The 18,681-nt window shown below is 40.6% G+C and overlaps 1 protein-coding gene across 1 annotated transcript in view; it reads left to right on the top strand.

The window, feature by feature from the left end:
- The window catches only part of mamdc2a (MAM domain containing 2a), a 59,019-nt gene extending 50,406 nt beyond the window's left edge, over positions 1-8,613 (top strand). The window contains exons 13-14 of the mRNA XM_050049936.1: positions 5,822-5,906; positions 6,026-8,613. Of these exons, the coding sequence (XP_049905893.1) occupies positions 5,822-5,906; positions 6,026-6,087 (147 nt within the window). The 3' untranslated portion in view covers positions 6,088-8,613. The remainder of the gene's footprint in view (positions 1-5,821; positions 5,907-6,025) is intronic.
- The last annotated feature ends 10,068 nt before the right edge of the window (positions 8,614-18,681 follow it).

Below are 18,681 nucleotides of genomic sequence, written 5' to 3'. Positions count from 1 at the left end.
GCTGTCATCCCTGAGGACTAATGACTCCCACCCCCTGCAGGAGGAGATAAAAGCTCTGGAGAGCTCCTTCAGCGATAGACTGATTCACCCAAAGTGTGTGAAGGAACGCTATCGCAGGTCCTTCCTGCCTGCTGCTGTCAGGCTACATAACCAGCACTGCTCACAGTAGACTGCACCATGGACACGTTATTGACACTTTATTGACACTATGGACACTTTATGGACACCACAGCTGTCTGCTTTGCACATACAATCACTTGCACTAGATGTGCTCCCGTTATCCACTGCTCATTTTCATTCACTGCTGCTCATTATTATCCACTTCCTATTATTTTCATTATTATTATTATTGTTATTGTTATTTATCGCCGACTCTTGGATTTTTGTACTTATTTGCATGCCTAGTTATTTAAGTTTTTTAAGTCTAATTTTGAAATCTTTAATCTGACTCTTTTCCTTGACTGCTGTAACACTGGAATTTCTCAATTATGGGATCAATAAAGGTGTATCTTATCTTATCTTATCTTAAACACCACTTTTCTGTTGCAGCCATTTCTAGTCTTACATTTACTATCAGCCATTTTGACTTATGTGCTGTCCTCAGACTTTGCCCATAATGCATTTCTCAGTGCCAAAAGGGCGTAAATGCACTTAGGCCCTTCATATCTACCTCTGCTTCCGCCCTCCAACTGCGTCCTGTGTGTACCTCAGCCCCCGCTCTTCTTACCAGCTGATCCCTTGACTCCCTCAGCTCTAGCACTAGGCCTGTTTTCTCCTGCCTGTAGCCAAGGCTAAGGGACATCAGTGGGAGTTGCAGCGCATTGTTACCAAAGAGGCCAACTTCTGAGAAGCAGCGAGGGAGTCCCAGCCATTTTCTTAAAAAGCTGTTGGCAATGCTGTCCATCCTGCTGGCTGCTGAAGAAGGGATTTTGCACACTTTAAGTGGCCACAGCTTCCGATGGAATAGCATGAACTGATAGCACCACACTTTGAACTTCCCTGGCAGTTCGCTGCTATCAATCTTTGCCAGCCCCTCCACTAGCTGCTTCTGTGCCGCTCTCACCATTTGTCTGTCTGAGAGTTCCGCTGTGTACTCCGTCCCAAGGCTCCGGATTGGTTTTTCTGCAAGCCGTGGGATTTCCTCGCCTCCTGCGACGAACACCACGCTGTTGTTTCTCACTCCCTTCCAGAGAGACATACTACGAGACTTTGAGGGCTTGATCTTTAGCCTTGCCCATGCTGTCAACTCATCAAGGCACTTCAGAAGTCTTGACGTGCAAGGGGCTGTCTGCAGGATGATGGTTACAGCGTCCATATAGCTTCTCAGCGCTGGGAGTCGTTCTCCAGATGGTAGCTTCAGTCCTCTCGCCACCTGCCTGGCTGCGCTGAGGATGACTTCAAAAGCGGTGACAAACAGAACTGGGGAGATGGAGCAGCCCATTGCGATGCCAACTTCCAGTTGTTGCCATCCCGTCAGGAAGCCTTTGGTGGAGAAACACATGTGGAACTTGCTGAAGTAGCTTGCAATGATGTCAGAGATGCTGGACGGAACATAGAAGAACTCCAGGACAAACTCAATCAGCTTGTGAGGCACAGAGCCATAGGCATTTGCAAGGTCATGTCACACCTCATGCAGATTGCTTTTTCCTCTCGTGGCGCGCTGTATCTGTTCCCAGACCATGGTTGCATGCTCGATGCAAGAGAGGAGGGGAGGTGTCGAAAGGGACATCTGGTGGTGCTGGCCATGGTATATACCCTGGCGAGCCTAACGGTACCTCTCAGGCTGTGTCTGAGTATTGACCCTTGATGTACTGCTCCAGATCTTCCTTGGAGATTTCCAGTGTTCCACTTCGTTTCTCATCAAGCAACTGGTGGGCATGCTTGAATAGGTCCTTGAAGAAGTCTCTTCTCTCCTTTTCCTTCTTCTGCCTCCTCCTTCTGAGCCGGTCCACTCTGCGAAGACTAGCGAGCGTTTGTTTAAGCTCGGTCCACATCACTTTCAGACCAGCTTTTTCCTCTGGGGCCGCTTTCCTCCACCTCTTGCGCAGCTGGCGTCTATCGCGTATGAGCTCATCGATGTACCTCTCCCTGCGTCCCTTCTGTCTGGGTGCCCTGGCTTCTCGAGGTGTCATATCCCCGAACCCTTCCTTGCACTCCTCGTAGATGATGTTGCCCATCATGCTCAGCCTGCCGCCTAAGTTCCCTCGCAAGGGGTACTCTAGTACTCCCCTCAGGTGTTCGTCTAGTCTCTGTCACTCCTCTTGGTCTTTCGACCTGGGCCATCTGATCTTGCTATGCCTCTCAAGCGTTTTGTTCTGGCGTGCCAGTTGCACCTCTGCTTGAGGGCTAGTTATGACGTCGCCCTGGGGTACAGCATCTGTCTGCGGAGTTGAGTGCTCTGCTGTTGATCTTCCAGCACTATTGGGTCCTGCTGCTCTGTGGTTCGCTACCGGGCTTTTGGTCCCACTCGTCTGACCTGCCGAAGCAGTGCAGGCGCACTGGTCGGTCAACCTTCCACATTTCATCCTCCCCTGATAGATGTGAAGGCCCCTGGGCGTCATCACCTTCTGCCACCCATAAAAGGTACACATCTGAAGGGATTTCTCGTTAACCTTATTCATTCCGTTCTCTACCGGTTGATCCGTCCTGGTAGGCTCATCTTCCACCCCGCCTCTCGGAGAGCCTTCGGGCTGTCTTCTCTTAGTGGGTAGGGTGACTAACTGCCCACTCCTGGTGCAGTCTTTCCTGCCATCCACTGGTCTTTCCCGGATGTCCTCCAGTCTTTCCTGGCCACCAACTACTCTTTCACAGTCGTCACTGGTTCCCCAGAATTGTCAATTAGGAATACAGGTGATGTTGTACCTGCTAGGCTTTTTGCCTGCTGCACCTCCTCCAGTGCCTTCTGGATCAGCTGCAGGGTCGTCAGCTGGACAACAGTTAAATCCATAGGTGCAGCAAATGCATGCAAGTGTTGAAACCACAGTATAGTTTGAGAAACTGAGGTATAGAGTCCATATTTTTATGAATCACCCCTTTGTGGAGTAAAGCAAACAGGTCAGGTATTTGAGAGGATAACACTCCAGGATTATCTTGTGCATGTTTGCCTGAGAAGAAAGTTTTTCACTTATCCATGACAAAAAGTTATTCTTCCTCGCAGCATTTGCAAGAATATTGTACAATTTGTTAGAGCAAGTACCAACAATAGCATCTTGACATGGGCTACCTAGGAGTAAAGAGACAGGATTCATACACAAAGCAACACCAGGATTTTTTTTCCATATCCTGCAGAATGTCTACCCAGTATGCTTGGATTTTAGGGCAGAGCCAGACACAATGTGTGTAAATTCCTACTGAGAGTTTACATTTTAGACACAGAGGTGAAATTTGGGAGTTCATTTTATTTAAATCAGGAGAGACTCGTTTTTATGGTAAAAGAATATTTATTAATGTAAACATATGAATAAAAATGTGGAAAGTCTTAGAGAGATGGTTGGATGGATGATTTAAGGAGGGTGATGAATCCATAGTCGAATAGGCAAGTGCATAGTTCTGCAGACTGTGGGTGTCTATATATTGTACATAATAAAAGGTCAATGAGGACCAACTGAAATAAAAGGTCATAAGACCAAACACAAATTAAGGTCAGAAGACCAATTTAAATAAAATGTAAAAAACAAACAAACATTAAGGTCTGGCAACCAAACACAAATTTAAGTCAGCAATTTTCAGCATGACAACAACGGAAATTAAGGGTTTGATGACCAAACAGATAATACCGTGACTGGTGTGAGGTCCTGGTGACATGGGGTGTCTATATGTTGAACATAATAAAAGGTCAATGAAGACCAACTGAAATAAAAAGTCATAAGACCAAACAGAAATTAAGGTCATAAGACCAACTTAGATAAAATGCTGAAATTAAAATAAAGTGCGGCAACCAAACAGAAATTAAAGTCAGCATTGACGAATAGAAATTATGATCTGACAACTGAACAGAAAATGCCCTGTATGAGCATGAGGTCCCGAAGACCTTGGGTGCACAGCCTGGAGTCCTAAAGACCATGTGTAGAACAAAATAAAGGTCAGTGAAGACTAACTGAAATAAAAGGTCATAGACCAAACAGAAACTAAGGTCATAAGACCAACTTAAATAAAATGGTGAAAGTTAAATAAGGTCCGACAACCAAACAGAAATTAAGTTGGCATGACAAACAGAAATTAATGGTCGCATGACCAACAAAAAACAAGTGTTGAGGGATCCCATGGACCACGTATGAGCATACAGCGAGCGGTCCCGAAGACCATGGGTATTTGTGCATACAGCATGAGGTCCCACAGACCATGATTGTGCATTTGCATGAGCAGTAACTGCTCTGTTTGTGATATTATGACATATGAAATGTGGTTTCTCTCGTCACAAAATTTGAATGTATGTTAAAAAGTGGCATCAGGGGAGATTATATTTTATTTGTATTTGTTCAAATGAAAACAAGCATGCTCCCTAAAATAAATCACACATGTTCTTTTTTCCCTGGGATGTCCAAGTGCTATAGCCAATGTCGATCATGCCTGGTAAAAATCTGGGTTACCTTGGATTCGAATCAATAGGGGGGGTTAAGTTCGACCTCCCCTCAAGCTTTCATGTAAGAAACCATACCTTCAAGTTATTGGAAATTATGGGGCTCTTGTTACATAAACTCCTAGCCAATCTCAAAGTCTTACATGCAAGAGGTCCAACAAGTAGCCACAGATCTGTGACGATTCAAGGTCTAACCAATCAGAAGTTGGATCTTCCTTAACCCATTCTGCTATAAATCTCAGTTGAAATGCCAACTGATGCAGTTTGATGTTGGCAACATCTAAGCCTCTTTTTCAACAAGGAAGCTGCAATATTGGCATTTTAAGCCTAGGCTTTCTTTTGTTCCAAATAAAGTTGCTCAGCCGAAATACCCTAATTTTAAATCTGTATTTTCTTTGATAAGTAACTTAGCTATGCTCTTTATCAGTTGCTTTGTATCAAACAGGGCTTCCACTTTGGGGTCTTGATCACCCTATCGGCATGTGTATTGCCAGTACCAGCTGGGATTTGCTCAGTAATTTTATCCTCTACAGTACATAGCTTCCTGTAGTTTGTAGATGTTAGCTTACCCATATTATACAAAGTCAGTGAAAACATTGAAGTTTCAGAATGCTATGCTGGGTGCAATAACTGAATAAATAATCTCACCCCCCCCCCCCCCCCCAAATGAAAGCTAATCATCTTTTTTTCCTTTTGACCAGGACAGCAGTTACATGTAGCATTAATGCACAAGCCAAAATACAAGATAAGTTGACAAGCTAGCTCACAACAATGTTTATCAGTTTGCTGCTCAGAGGCACGGTGCATCTGCGCAAGCTTAGAGGATGATGTATGACCTGCAGCTTCTACTATAATCATACATTTTCTTCCTGTTTTAGCAACAACCTTCTTTCTTTTAAGTCTGAGCACAACATTTATTTATTAGTCAGAAAGGTATTTTACAAACAGTGTGGCTAGTCAACATTGTCAGGAAGTGACTCAGAAAAATATGACATAAAATTGCCAAAATACACTGGAATGGAAAGTTCACTTGATCTGAGAAAAAGTAGTTTACAAAACAATCTCACCACAAAACTTCACAGATTCTGATGTAGAGTAAAATGTAATATTTAATATGTTCAGTTGTTAAGGAGCCTTTTAGATTTGTTTGCAAAAATAGAAAACTTAAGTCAAAGTTAATCTGTCCTGCACTCTGTTTTGTGGCTCAGTTTCACATTTTCACATAGTTTGTGTTTTCTGCAGATTATTTTTGAAGCCATCCGAGGCCCAACACTACGAAGTGATATTGCTATTGATGACATCCATTTTAAAAGGGGACCGTGTGAAGGTCAGTTTAATACTCAGTCCTGTTTCACTCTGTAAACAGCTGTGTAACAGAGGTAAATCAATACTCTATGCATTGTTTAATGGGTGGAGCTCTAATATCTGTCTTGTCCTCTCTTTCAGATCCTGGTGACATCACTCCATACTCAGGCTTCTCAGAGTATTTCAATGAGATTGAGAACTGAGACTGGCAGGACGTCTGTCAGTATAAATGTTTGGTAGTTTTTCAGAGATGGGCTGGGTGGTTTTCAGAAGTGTGAATGTGAACAATGCACCAAGACAATTTACAGAGTTATAGAGTAATGCTTATGTTGCAGCCAGGACCTCCACCACACATACTGCTGACTCTCTTCATGTACTAGTCCAGTCATTCTGATGTTTGTGCTATTATTCAGTGTTTCTCTGACCACAGTTCAAGATCATGGAATTGGGTTACACACTGGGGTTGTGATTCCTCCTCGTGACAACATTATCCAATTACATCTCACAATAGTCCCACCTTGTTCTCATGACACTACAGTCCAGTGTTATGCACAAAAAGCCATACAGATATTTGCCAGTAATGCTAGAAGTCAATAGCTATTTAAGTTAAAAAGCACAACTGCTCTGCCATTTTCACTCAGAGCTCGATAGAGATAACCAACACATAACTGAGTGTTTGCCCAGTTGCTTTTCAGTTGAAACTAATGAGCTGGAAGCTCGCTTTAAAGCCAAACCTGAAACAAAATTTCCTTTGGTCCTTTAATTGTGGTGACTTACTAAATTATCACAAAAAAAGAGTGGCAAATAGAAGTTTATGATACTTACATTTCTGGTTCAGCAAGATAATCCTCACAAATAAACACCTCATTTGTGATTTTGAAGCCTAAATGCCATCGCCAAAAGTACAAAGCCAACATTCGGCTATAAATGAACTATGGTCGCATGACTTTAATGCCGCTGCAACAACGAGGCTGTGAAGCCATTGATGTTCTATAGTCTCAAATAGCCTCTTCTTAGCAACCACCTTTTTTAGGACACAAATGCTTCATAAGTGGAGTATTTACTGATGTGTTTTATCTCATAGAACAATATGTGAAAATCTCTTAAGCTTGTGTTAAACCTTATTTCAGGCATCAAACCAAATCCAACTCATTCAACAAAAAAAAAAAAAAACACATCGACTTCGAGATGAGGGAAGTGGGAGTGCTAAAATGTTTACTCATTTCTGAGTTTTAGGACTTATTCCAAGAGCACTCTAGGGTACAGAGAAAGAATATCATACCATAAAACTTTGATTAAAAGCCTAGTCCAAATTAAACATCCAGTCCCTTTCACAATTTACACGTTTTTACAAATAACACATTTTGACAAATAACACCTGTCTCAATTAGAGGCCTGGTCTGTTTGCCAAGCAGTTCATTTTTATAGAAGTTCTTCAGTTGTATACAAGCAAGTTGTTGGCTACCGTAATTTATGTGTCTATTCCTCGATTACCCTGTAAGTTGGTCATATTCCTTTAGTCTATAAGAATCCTCTGATCAAAAGAGTCCAAAGGGTTTTTCAAAAAATCCTTATTGGGCTTTAAGACTGTATGGAAGAAAAGAACATGTTGGTGCATAGTGGCACTGGGCCTTGACTGCTGCCATGTGGAAACAAAGCACACATCCAAATAACAACACCACCAAAACATTAGGATTAAGCAATACTCCTTTTATTTGGGCTTCCACTGTTGCACTATTGTTTGTTTGTTTGTTCGCTCTGTTCTGTATATATTTGTTTATAGTGTCTGATTTTTGAATTTACAAATGGATTGAGATTCAAGAGATGGGAATGTCCAGAAATCTTCTGTTAGGAACACTTAGCTGCTTTGCTGTGGACAAGTGTAAAGTCTAAAAGTCAGTACCATGCAACTGTGCTAATATTTCTCATATCTCATCTCAGAATATAAACAAAGTTGTGCAGGTAATTTTTTTCATTGGATTTCATACAGTATTGTTAAATATTAGCTCCACTGTGACAATGGATTTGAATCCAGCTTCAGTCTGAAGTCACAATCTAGGTGCTTACAGATATCTGACACTTTTTTTAAAGGTAAATCCTGTTTCATGTGTACATCAGTATCTTTTCGAAGGCATGGATTCAGTGAGGTGCTGGAAACCTTCCCTAGAGGTTTGATCCATGCTGACTCAATAGCATCATACAGTTCCTGCAGACTTTTCAGCCATACATGCTACAGATCTCTGCAGACTTCTGAGTGTTCTGCTGTGGATATACATGTTCCTCTGTACACCACTGCGGAGCTGCTCTTGTACCTTGATCCTTCTGTTAACCAGACTGAATGAGGGGATGTGGGCAGTGAGTCAGAGGTCTGGAACCAGACTATATCCTGTTAGCTTCCATGCTGACCTGTACACTCATGGTTTCTTGTTTACTCACCATTCTGTCAGCTCCAGACACTATAGTGCATGAGTTTATGGTTATCTCCTTGACCATGTTAGTGTGGATATTTTTAATGACATTTTTGACAAAATATCAAAAAAAAAGAGAGAAAAAAAAGGCTGCAACACAATATGGTGTCCCACAAATAATGTACATTCAATGTATTAATTTAACCCTGAACTTTGACTGCTAGAACTGGTGACTATCAGTTTTTATAAATTTGTCTTCAAACCACTTCATTTTTTTCTTGTGTGTGCTTTATTTGGATGAAATCCATTTAATGGACCACACTATATTGGAATACATAATTACGTTTTTACTGCAGTCAGACAAGATCTCGTTTTGAGGCATTTTATTTTCTGTGATTTTCTATTCTTGTCTCTTTTTTATCAGGTCTGTAGGGTACTTGCAGGATATATACACTATATAAAGAAAAAGGCAACATAAACAAAACAGCAATGTATCTATCTCAACATAAGACATAATATTCACTAATGGTTTCTTTCTCAATGCATCATGACCCTGAAACTCTGTAGGTTGAAGAACCACTAGAGGGCAGTCAAACACCACCAACATGCTGTATCTCTGCCTACAGCATCGAGTGCACCAGCAGTATTAATGAGGTAGTCATTATTATTAGTAGTAGCATTTTTATTATTAGTAGTATTATTTTAGATATTTTATGCATTCAGTTATAACTGAAAATGATGATGTAACAAAATACACATTTCAAATGTAGCTCATGTGTGACTGTTGGGGTATCTGCTTGTTTCTGTGTGACAGAAAAGAACAAAGCCTTGCTCAGATATTAAGATGGCTAAAGTCTGATAGGTGACGAGACCTCTAACAGGATGCTCCACCTCTTCAATTAGTCCTCTCCAACATTTTCCTTGCCATCACTTGTAGGACCATTGGTTTACATATGGATGTCTGCGCCATTATCTTAAAATGCAAAAGCAATCATGTTTCAGTGTTTTATTTGAGATTTCTGTTGGGAGGAATATAGCATTTATTAGCATCACTGCAACTTCAGCTAAAATTTCCTTGCTGAAAACTTCCTTAATTAACTTTAATTTCTGGCCTATGCAAAACCTCAGATATGCACAATTTAATGGATAACATGTTTTTGCTGGTTTCACATAACCTTAGCTAAAAACAACTATACGATGAAGCCTTTTGTGGTCTGTTGTTTAGTTTTCTATTTTAGCTCAAAACATTGAGAGGTCAATAAGCATTTAGCTTTCAGCGTTTTACCTTTTTTTTTTTTTTTTTTTACAGTTTTTATGGCTGCAGTATCACCTGAATGGAAATATTGTACATGTGCATCACCTCATTTCCCCCAAATTCAGCATCATGTATGTGGCATCTCTGAAAACTCTCATTTTAAAGACAATCTTGTGTTTTCTTCAAGCTTCAACCACATCAACATGGTTGAGGAAGAATACATGTTGGGCAGCACGTATTTGTAAGGAAGAGTAAATATAGGATTCCATGTTTCACCATCAAGAGTCTGGTCTGTCCAGCTATATTTAGTAGATGGGACTCTCGGAATCTGAATATCTAAGAAAAAGTGAATATCTATTTAAAGTAGCCTATTGTAAAAAAAATTTGTTGTTATATTGCTGTATATATTTGACTTGCAGCGTGATAAGGATATGATGCCAATTGGCAGTGCATTTACTTGTACTGAGAACCTACAGTGACATTTCACTCAGAACTGACACATGCCACTAGAGTGAGAGTGGCATACTGTCAGCTACTTTCTATTGTTGGTGTCACTTAAAAAATCCTGCACACTGTTGATCACTTGTTCTCACTATATGCAAAAGATATAATGTAGTAAACATTGTTATAGCTACATTTACATAAACATAATAATTATGTATATCTGCCAATAAAAGTTAAACACAAATTCTGGTCTGAGAGCCCAGTTAGTCATTTTGGGCAAAATAATTGACAGCAGTCTCCAGTTTTAGTGCCTTTTAAATAAAATGTGAAGGTGTGTAACAGATTTGAATTTTTCAGACTTTGGTGACCCCCGGTGGTATTTCAAGGAACAAACTGTGGCAGACAGTAATGCATACTTAAAGCCTGATCTGATCTATGCACAACACATACAGAGCTGCAATTCTTTTCACATTTCCCTACAAGCTATAATTTATGCTGTCAAAATAATATTAAAGCTACTGTCATCACATAAACATTCTACACAGATGCTTCATTTACCGGGCACATGAGTGAGACTCGAAGGCTTGTTGTGGCGATCTCACTGTCTGGATCTGCTGTCAGCTTCTCTTTAACTGGAACACAGAGGGCATGGGAAGAGTACAGAGAAAAACAAGTGAGTCATTTAAAATTCATTCTTTCATATAGACACTCCCCCGGGAACGATAAGACATCCAAACAGGGTCTAATCACCATCTCCTTGCACAACAGCCTCTGAATCAACTGTGCCTCAACGTCCACGACTTTATTCACAAAAGGACATGCCATGTTCCTCCTTCCTGCTACACCCTCAGCAGACGAGCAGCCTCAGGCTTAGATGAAGCAAACCTGCTAGCCAGCTGGTTTGCTTCACAGAGTATGTTGCCATAGTAACTCACTTAGGATTAAGCTGAACTGGCTCTGTGAAACGGAAGTCAGAGTTTCCCTCATCTCAGGCTCAACATACTCAGAGTTTTCACTAATCCTGCTTTCTGAAATAGGGCCCTGGTTGCACAAAGAGCAACAAAGATATTGGAAGCTTCACTCCAAGATCCACCAGGAGGATACAATACAACACAAGATACAGTACCAATTTAATGTTTGGTCTTTATTTTGCTGCTCGTTTTTTTCTGCTAGCTTGATGTCTGATATCAATCAAGTAAGAGACAACATCAGTTGTTGCCAGATCTCGTGAGAATGTGTTGCTAAAAGAGAGACATGTCTCTATCAAAGTTAATTTCCTCCTCCTGATTTTTCAGTCTGAAAAATGCTATTTTAGTGTCAGTATGTTTAGAAGGGTCAGGGCTTGTGAAAAATGGGTCCAGTACATACCTCAGTGACTGAGGTGAGAGAATTGGTCATAATCTGTACATACGTTCACTTTTCCCATGTGAATAAATAGACTCAGGACCGTCACCCACCAGGGTTTAAGAGAATTTAGGGAATTTCAGTGTTTAGTACTGGTAGATATGATTCTGTTTTGTTAAGGAAACTCAGCTTGACTAACTTATTTTGTAACTGGAGTCTTGTGAGAGTGTGAAAAATATTGTGTTTGTGTGTGTCAATGTAGGTTGTGTTCAAGTGAAGGCGTGGAGTGTGAAATTAGCAGGTAAATTATTATTTATGTAATGGGATTAAGCACTTACTGTAAGCATTTATCTGAAGTTGTAAATCTTGGATGAACTCAGATTGAATTCAGCTGCCCTGTTAGAGAAAGAGAGGAGCAGGAACAATAGCAGGGTGACAGGTCGACACGAACCACAGGACACAGTCATTATACCTCTCAGAATAAAAAAGGCTAAATACATTATTGAGGGACTGATGCCCTTGCAGTGGGAAGCAACTAATTAGCTAGTCATCATTAGTGGAAGTGGTCAGTGTGTGACAGTTGTGAAACGATTGATTGCACACGGCGATTTGGTCAACAATCCCCTGAGGTTAATCATTGACAGGATGGAGGGGTCAAGCTCTCCATGGCTCAAGGTGCACAGGGGTCGCTCAATAACCCTTCATCTGGAACTCACTGAGAATTTGTCTCAAGAGCCGTCACTCCTCAAATCACAGATAGCTCCCAACTTTATGGAGAGATTAGAAACATGGAAGCAAGGATGAGAAGGAAGTGGGTTCAGCTGAGCAACAAGCCGTCTGAAATCTACTGATAAACTAAAAGCAATAGAATACCCAACACAATATGGACTATATTTTATGTGTAGTCTGTGTTATAACAGACTATTATAAACCATATATGCTTGATTGGATTCTGCATTGTTTCTTTGGTGAAAATCAGGCATCACCCATTTGACACTATATTTGAAAACTGTGATTATCAGAATGTAATCTGCCCCATGAAATCTATTCCGATATGTTCAGGTTCATCACATTGCTCAGTCCCATAATCTTGACTTTCCCAAAAATGCCTGCAAGCAGTCCAGTCACCTGAAGAAAATGTTGGCATTGTACATTTCCCCCAAACCAGGTATTTTAACCTTTTCAAAGCTAAGCCTATTTTATAGGCCTCTGCTCAAAAATTGCATACCCATAATGAAATGAATATATCTGTGCAACCACAAGGTCTATTTGAATACTTTTGGTGTCATGATAAAAGGAACACTTGTGAGATTTGTTAAGATGTGTAAATATCAGTATATGTGTTATATGTGAAGAGTAAATGCATTTTCAGGATGAGTATCCCTTTGGAATGATGCAGCTGCAGCTCTAAACCTCCATCAAATCATAGTACAATATGTGAACATTAACTCTGCAAAGGTTGATTCTGATAAAGTGAAGCAGAACAATATTAGAGATGTTTTAGTACAGAAAATTCAGGCGAGCTCTCCAAAACTGCACCATGTTTGCATGTGATTTTTGTTATGTACAATCCTATATCTTTCATTTTTTGTTTCTGTAAATCCCTAATGATGTCCGTTTCGTTTTTTCCCTCTATTTCCAACTCCAAACTGACCAATACACACCTACTACATTTGAAACTGATTTTCTATTCTGAGTTTTAGAGGTCCATATCTCCGAGATGGCTTGGCCGATTTGAGTGATTGACACCTCGTTTGATTCGTTAGAGCCAATAAAATGACGCTATACCCACCGGGGCGATGACGGCTGCTGTGAGTGGTCATTGTTATGCTTCCCCCGGAACCTCCAGCCGTCAAGTTTTCCGCCCGGATTCATTTGAATGACGGAGCCAGGAATTTTGTCAAAGTCCACAGCTCAGATAATTTATCAGAAGAAGGCAAGGCCAGAAGGCAGCAAACATTAGATAGGCATCCCAATGTTTATGAGGAAAGAAAGTTGTTCCAGAGCACTTAAGATATACCGTTTTCTATTCATGAGTTGAAAAGAGCTTTACTAAATGTAAAAAGACAACTCCTGGGAAAGATAGTGTGTGTTATTCAGTGTTAACTGAATTAAGTGATTTTGCGCTAGTAAAAGTGCTAGAGCTTTATAATAAGGTATGGGAGGAAGGCAAGCTTCCAACAGAGTGGAAAGAATCTGTCATTGTTCCCATCAGTAAACCTGGGAAAGATCCCATCAGTCCAGAAAGCTATAGGCCTATAGCCCTAACATCACATATATGCAAGACCATGGAAAGAATGATAACAGAAAGATTAGCATATTATATAGAAAAAAATGACTTATTCTCATCATGTCAGAATGGGTTCGGAAGAGGGCGCAGTACATTAGATCCCTTAGTATGCCTGGAATCTGATATCAGGAAAGCTCAAGCAAATAAAGAGTGTATGGTAGCTGTTTTATTTCATGTAGAGAAAGCATATGATATGATGCGGAAGGAAGGTCTTTTAATAAAGCTAGATAATATGGGCATTGGTGATAAAGTGTATAATTGGGTAAAGGACTTCTTATTTGGCAGATCTATTCAGGTCCGAGTTGGGAATTCACTTTCAGAGAAATATCCAGTAGAAAATGGAACCCCTCAAGGCAGTGTAATTAGTCCTTTATTATTTTCAATTATGATAAATGATGTATACAAGCAAGTTAGTCCAGATATTGGGAGGTCACTTTTTGTAGATGATGGGGCAATTTGGAAAAGAGGAAGGAACATGGAACACACTGTAAGGAAAATACAAGAAGCTATTAATGAAATTGAAAACTGGGCTCTTACATGGGGTTTTAAACTATCTGTTGAAAAGTCTCAGACTGTCTTTTTTACAAGGAAAAAGATCAGTGATAGCATTTGCCTAAAACTGTATAATCAAAAGTTAGAGAAAGTGAAAGCTTTCAAGTTTTTGGGAGTATGGTTTGATGTGTCACTTACATGGAAAAATCATAAAATAGAAGAGAAATGCAAGAAAGTACTGAATGTCATGAGATGCTTAGTGGGCACTGTATGGGGAGCTGATAGACTTGCAATGAAAAATATTTATATTGCATTAAAGATCAGTTTTGGATTATGGCTGCATTGTGTTTGGATCAGCTGCTTATACAACCCTTAAAAGGTTGGATAGAATTCAAGCTCAAGTGTTGTGGTTATGTTGTGGGGCAGTCAAATCAACACCTTTGTCAGCACTTCAGGTAGAAGGTGGAGAGATGCCTCTTCAACTAAGAAGGAAACAATTAATGGCCAATTACTGGGCAAATTTAAAGGGTATGAAGAATCTGCATCCGACAAAGAGAGTACTGAATGAGTGTTGGGAGAATAATGAAATCAAAAAAGAGAGTTTTTGTACTGTAATATCAAATATAACAAAGGAAATTGCAATGAGTGATTGGATTTTCAGCCAGTCAGTCATTTGGCAAATGGTTCCACCATGGTTACTGCACAAACCAATAGCAGATCTTTCTATACTGAAGCAAGTGAACTCAAAGGGAAAGGCATTCAGTATGCATGCTTATGTGAACACTGTACTCTATGAAAGATATGGGCATTATGTACATGTATTTACTGATGGGTCTAAAAACCCAGAGAATGGAAGAACAAGCTGTGCATTTTATGTCCCAGAGTTGAAAGTAAAAGTGGCCAAGAGAACTACCGACCATCTATCAGTATATACAGTGGAAATAACTGCAATTTTGCTTGCTATACAGTGGTTTGAAGAAATAAAACCTATGAGAATTCTGATATGTTCAGATTCAAGTGCAGCTCTGGCAAGTCTAAAGAACTTTTCCTCAGGATGCAGACAGGATATGCTATTTGAAATCTTAATATCTTTGTATAGAGTTATTAAGATAGGAATTGATGTACAGTTTTTATGGGTGCCAACTCACACAGTAGTTCAAGGAAATGAGATAGTTGATCAACTTGCAAAAACTGGACTTAACAGAAATCAAGTAGAACTAACAATACCAGTAAGTAAGGCGGAAGCTAAAGCAGCCATATGGAACAAAATTAAGATACAGTGGCAGAAATTTATGGGACAAAGACAATAAAGGAAGACATCTGTATCAGATTGAGCAACTAGTAGGAGAGGGAAGGTCACTGGGGAGAAGTAGGACGGAAGAAGGCTTGATTAGTAGGATAAGACTGGGACACACAAGATTAAATTCATCATTACATCTCATTGGGAAACATCAAATTGGATCATGTGATGTATGCAATCAAATGGAGACTGTGGATCATGTTATTCTTCATTGTCCAAAATACGCTAATGAGAGACAGTTATTAAAGAATGGACTGGAGCGAGAAGGAATTAAACACATGGAAATAAAAACTATTTTTGCAAGTAACTCCGGAAAGCTGGTTCTAAGACACGTCTTGTCTGATAACAAGGATATAAAATAATATAAATCAGAACAGTTGGTGGCGATAATGCACCGCACAGGTGCAATTCGCCATTGAAAAGAAGAAGAAGAAGAAGAAGAATTTGAATGACGGACAACATGTCGGTAAACGGGAATGAAGCGTGATTTAACGGCAGAATGAGCTTTTCACGGCAAAAACAACAATGGTAAGAGAGATATTACAAATATATTTTGGCGAAAAGATTTCTGTTGTTGTTCTTTGGCCTCTAGCTCTCTGATGCTTTGGTGTAGAGTGCTTTGTCATATATGTGTGGAAACAGTGGAGTCTCAGCTTTCATTTGAGAACGGGGTGTGTTTTGAATAACGTGTGGTCAAGTTAGAGCCCAAAATATATCGAGTGGGTCGGGATATCGGTGCTGTATGGAGTTGGATTTGTTGTTGTTTATTTATTTTTTACAGCCGTGTAGCTCAGGTTCTGCTGTTTAATTTGATGTGCAACATCACTATATTCTTCGTGATCAGTGCATTGTTTCACACTGTGTTTGCAGAGTCGCTCTCAAAGTCCCCCATTTGGGGGACTTTCAGGCTCAACAGGTTTTAAGTAAAAACATGGGGCTCTAGTTTCCAGACCGGGCGAGGCGGGGGCGCAGCGCACCTGCGCTTCACCAACTGGGTGTGGCCAGGCGGATTTTGCAAGTTTGGCACACCGTGCACGCTGGCGCAGCTACTCGTCTGTCCCACCTCTGTCCCTCCTACCTGCGCAAGTCGGAAAGAGGGAGGAGAGAAGGCGGTATTCCAGCTTCCTCCCACAGTCCAAAGACATGCAGGTTAATTGGTGACTCTAAAGTGACTGTAGGTGTTAACTTAGGTGTCTATGTGTCAGCCCGGTGATAGTCTGGTGACCCCACCTCTTACCCAATGTCAGCTGGGAAAGGCTCCAGAGACAAAACCTGATAGGTATCATGGTCCTCCAGCAGACTGGCCTACACATCTTTGACTTGCCCTTTCCTCTATACAGTATTTATTAGCAAACAGCTTTCAATTGCTGTTCAAACTTGTGGGCCTAAGCTAAGGTCCAAAAGTTGAACAGCAGTCTTTGGAGTTAAAGTAGATGAACAACTGCTGAACAGATTAAAGGCTATTATAAGTAAGGAGGAGTCATCAGATCTGCCAAAGCTTTCAGTTCAGTTATAATCCAGTACCTTGATCATTTTAAAACTCTTCCCAACTCTTGAAGAGATATTTTTTTTATCTTTCTTTCTTTGTTTTGACATTTCTTCCCTTTTCTCAGTATCAGGCACGTGCACACATAGACCCTCAGTGGTGCTCAAGCACCTGCCCTTTTGCCCTCTGTCTATATAAGTGCCCTTTTTACAGGACATGTTTTTTTCAATTTCTTTTAATAGTTTTTTATTTCAGTTTTTAAATTTGGTCCATGGCATCAATTCCTAGTTAGAAGTGTGCTGTATGCCTGACAACTGCATTTGAGTCGAGCCCCTGCCCCTTCCTCTTCAAACTTCCTTGAGGCAGCCGCTTGCAAATCAAGCGCCCTTTAGAGCAGCATCACGTCTCCCTAATCTGCCGTCATGGACAGCCAGGTGACGATAGTGTTTGCCCCAAGCCTCCACATTGTTTGTCACTGTTGTGAAATTAAACCACTATTTAAACATCTCGATACAGCCAGTCTAACTTAGGCAATAACCCCCCATTAACAACAAGTAAGATAGTCCTGTGTAAATCTCCCCCCAACTCTCTGCCAGATTCATTTTCACCAACTGCCCAGTGCGAGCAGACAGATGGTGAATTGCTTTCCTATTTCCACATGTCTTTTTAAACCAAAACTCAACCTTAAATAATGTTTCCCACAATGCATCTCTGATACTGTAATTAATTTAAAAGAAAATGACAAGCAGTTTGGGGCTGCGCTGCGTGAAATGCTCAGAGGAGGAGGGTAGGAGTACAGGGCTGCACGTTTCTGTTCTCTGAGTTACTGAAACAATATTTAAAGCTTATTTAGAAGATAATTATAATTAGTGCATGGCTGTTTTAAAAAAGTAAGGGAAAGCGAGGAGGAGAGAAGAAGAAATAATTGAGAAGAGGAGAGCAAAGGAAATGATTGGAGAACAAAGTGAGGAGAGGAGAGGAGAGGAGAGGAGAGGAGAGATGTGAAGCATCTGCTGGGTGCATATAGTATGGATGTTTAAACACCTTATAAGTGAGATAGACAGACATTTTCCCTGCTCAGTACTGTGCACAACTGCATTGTAGGTACTTAGGCCTCAAGCTCAGACAAAAAGTTCAATCAATCAATCAATCAATTTTATTTATAAAGCCCAGTATCACAAATCACAATTTGCCTCACAGGGCTTTACAGCATACGACATCCCTCTGTCCTTAGGACCCTCACAGCGGATAAGGAAAAACTTCCCAAAAAAATCCTTTAACAGGGAAAAAACGGTAGAAACCTCAGGAAGAGCAACTGAGGAGGGATCCCTCTTCCAGGACGGACAGACGTGCAATAGATGTCGTACAGAAGAGATCAACATTATAAATTAAAAGTAATCCGTATGACACAATGAGAGAGAGAGAGAGAGAGAGAGAGAGAGAGAGAGAGAGAGAGAGAGAGACAGAGACAGAGACAGAGAGACAGAGACAGAGAGACAGAGACAGAGAGACAGAGAGACAGAGACAGAGACAGAGAGACAGAGACAGATGCAAGTTGTGGAAGGGATGCCCTTTTGTCTACTTGAGCACCTACCCTGCAAAATGTATGTGCACAACACTGCTCAGTAATTGTCATTATTTTCATGCCTTGTCAACAGCAGCCAATGAGATGTACCCAGAGGGTGGTGCGGAGGATTTTTTGTAACGGAGTAAAGAGGTCTAATTGTTAAGGGATTAAACTGAATATATATATATATATATATATATATATATATATG

This window comes from Epinephelus moara, chromosome 8 (assembly GCF_006386435.1).
Source record: "Epinephelus moara isolate mb chromosome 8, YSFRI_EMoa_1.0, whole genome shotgun sequence".
NCBI lineage: Eukaryota > Metazoa > Chordata > Actinopteri > Perciformes > Serranidae > Epinephelus > Epinephelus moara.
This window is presented reverse-complemented; position numbering and strand designations above follow the sequence as displayed.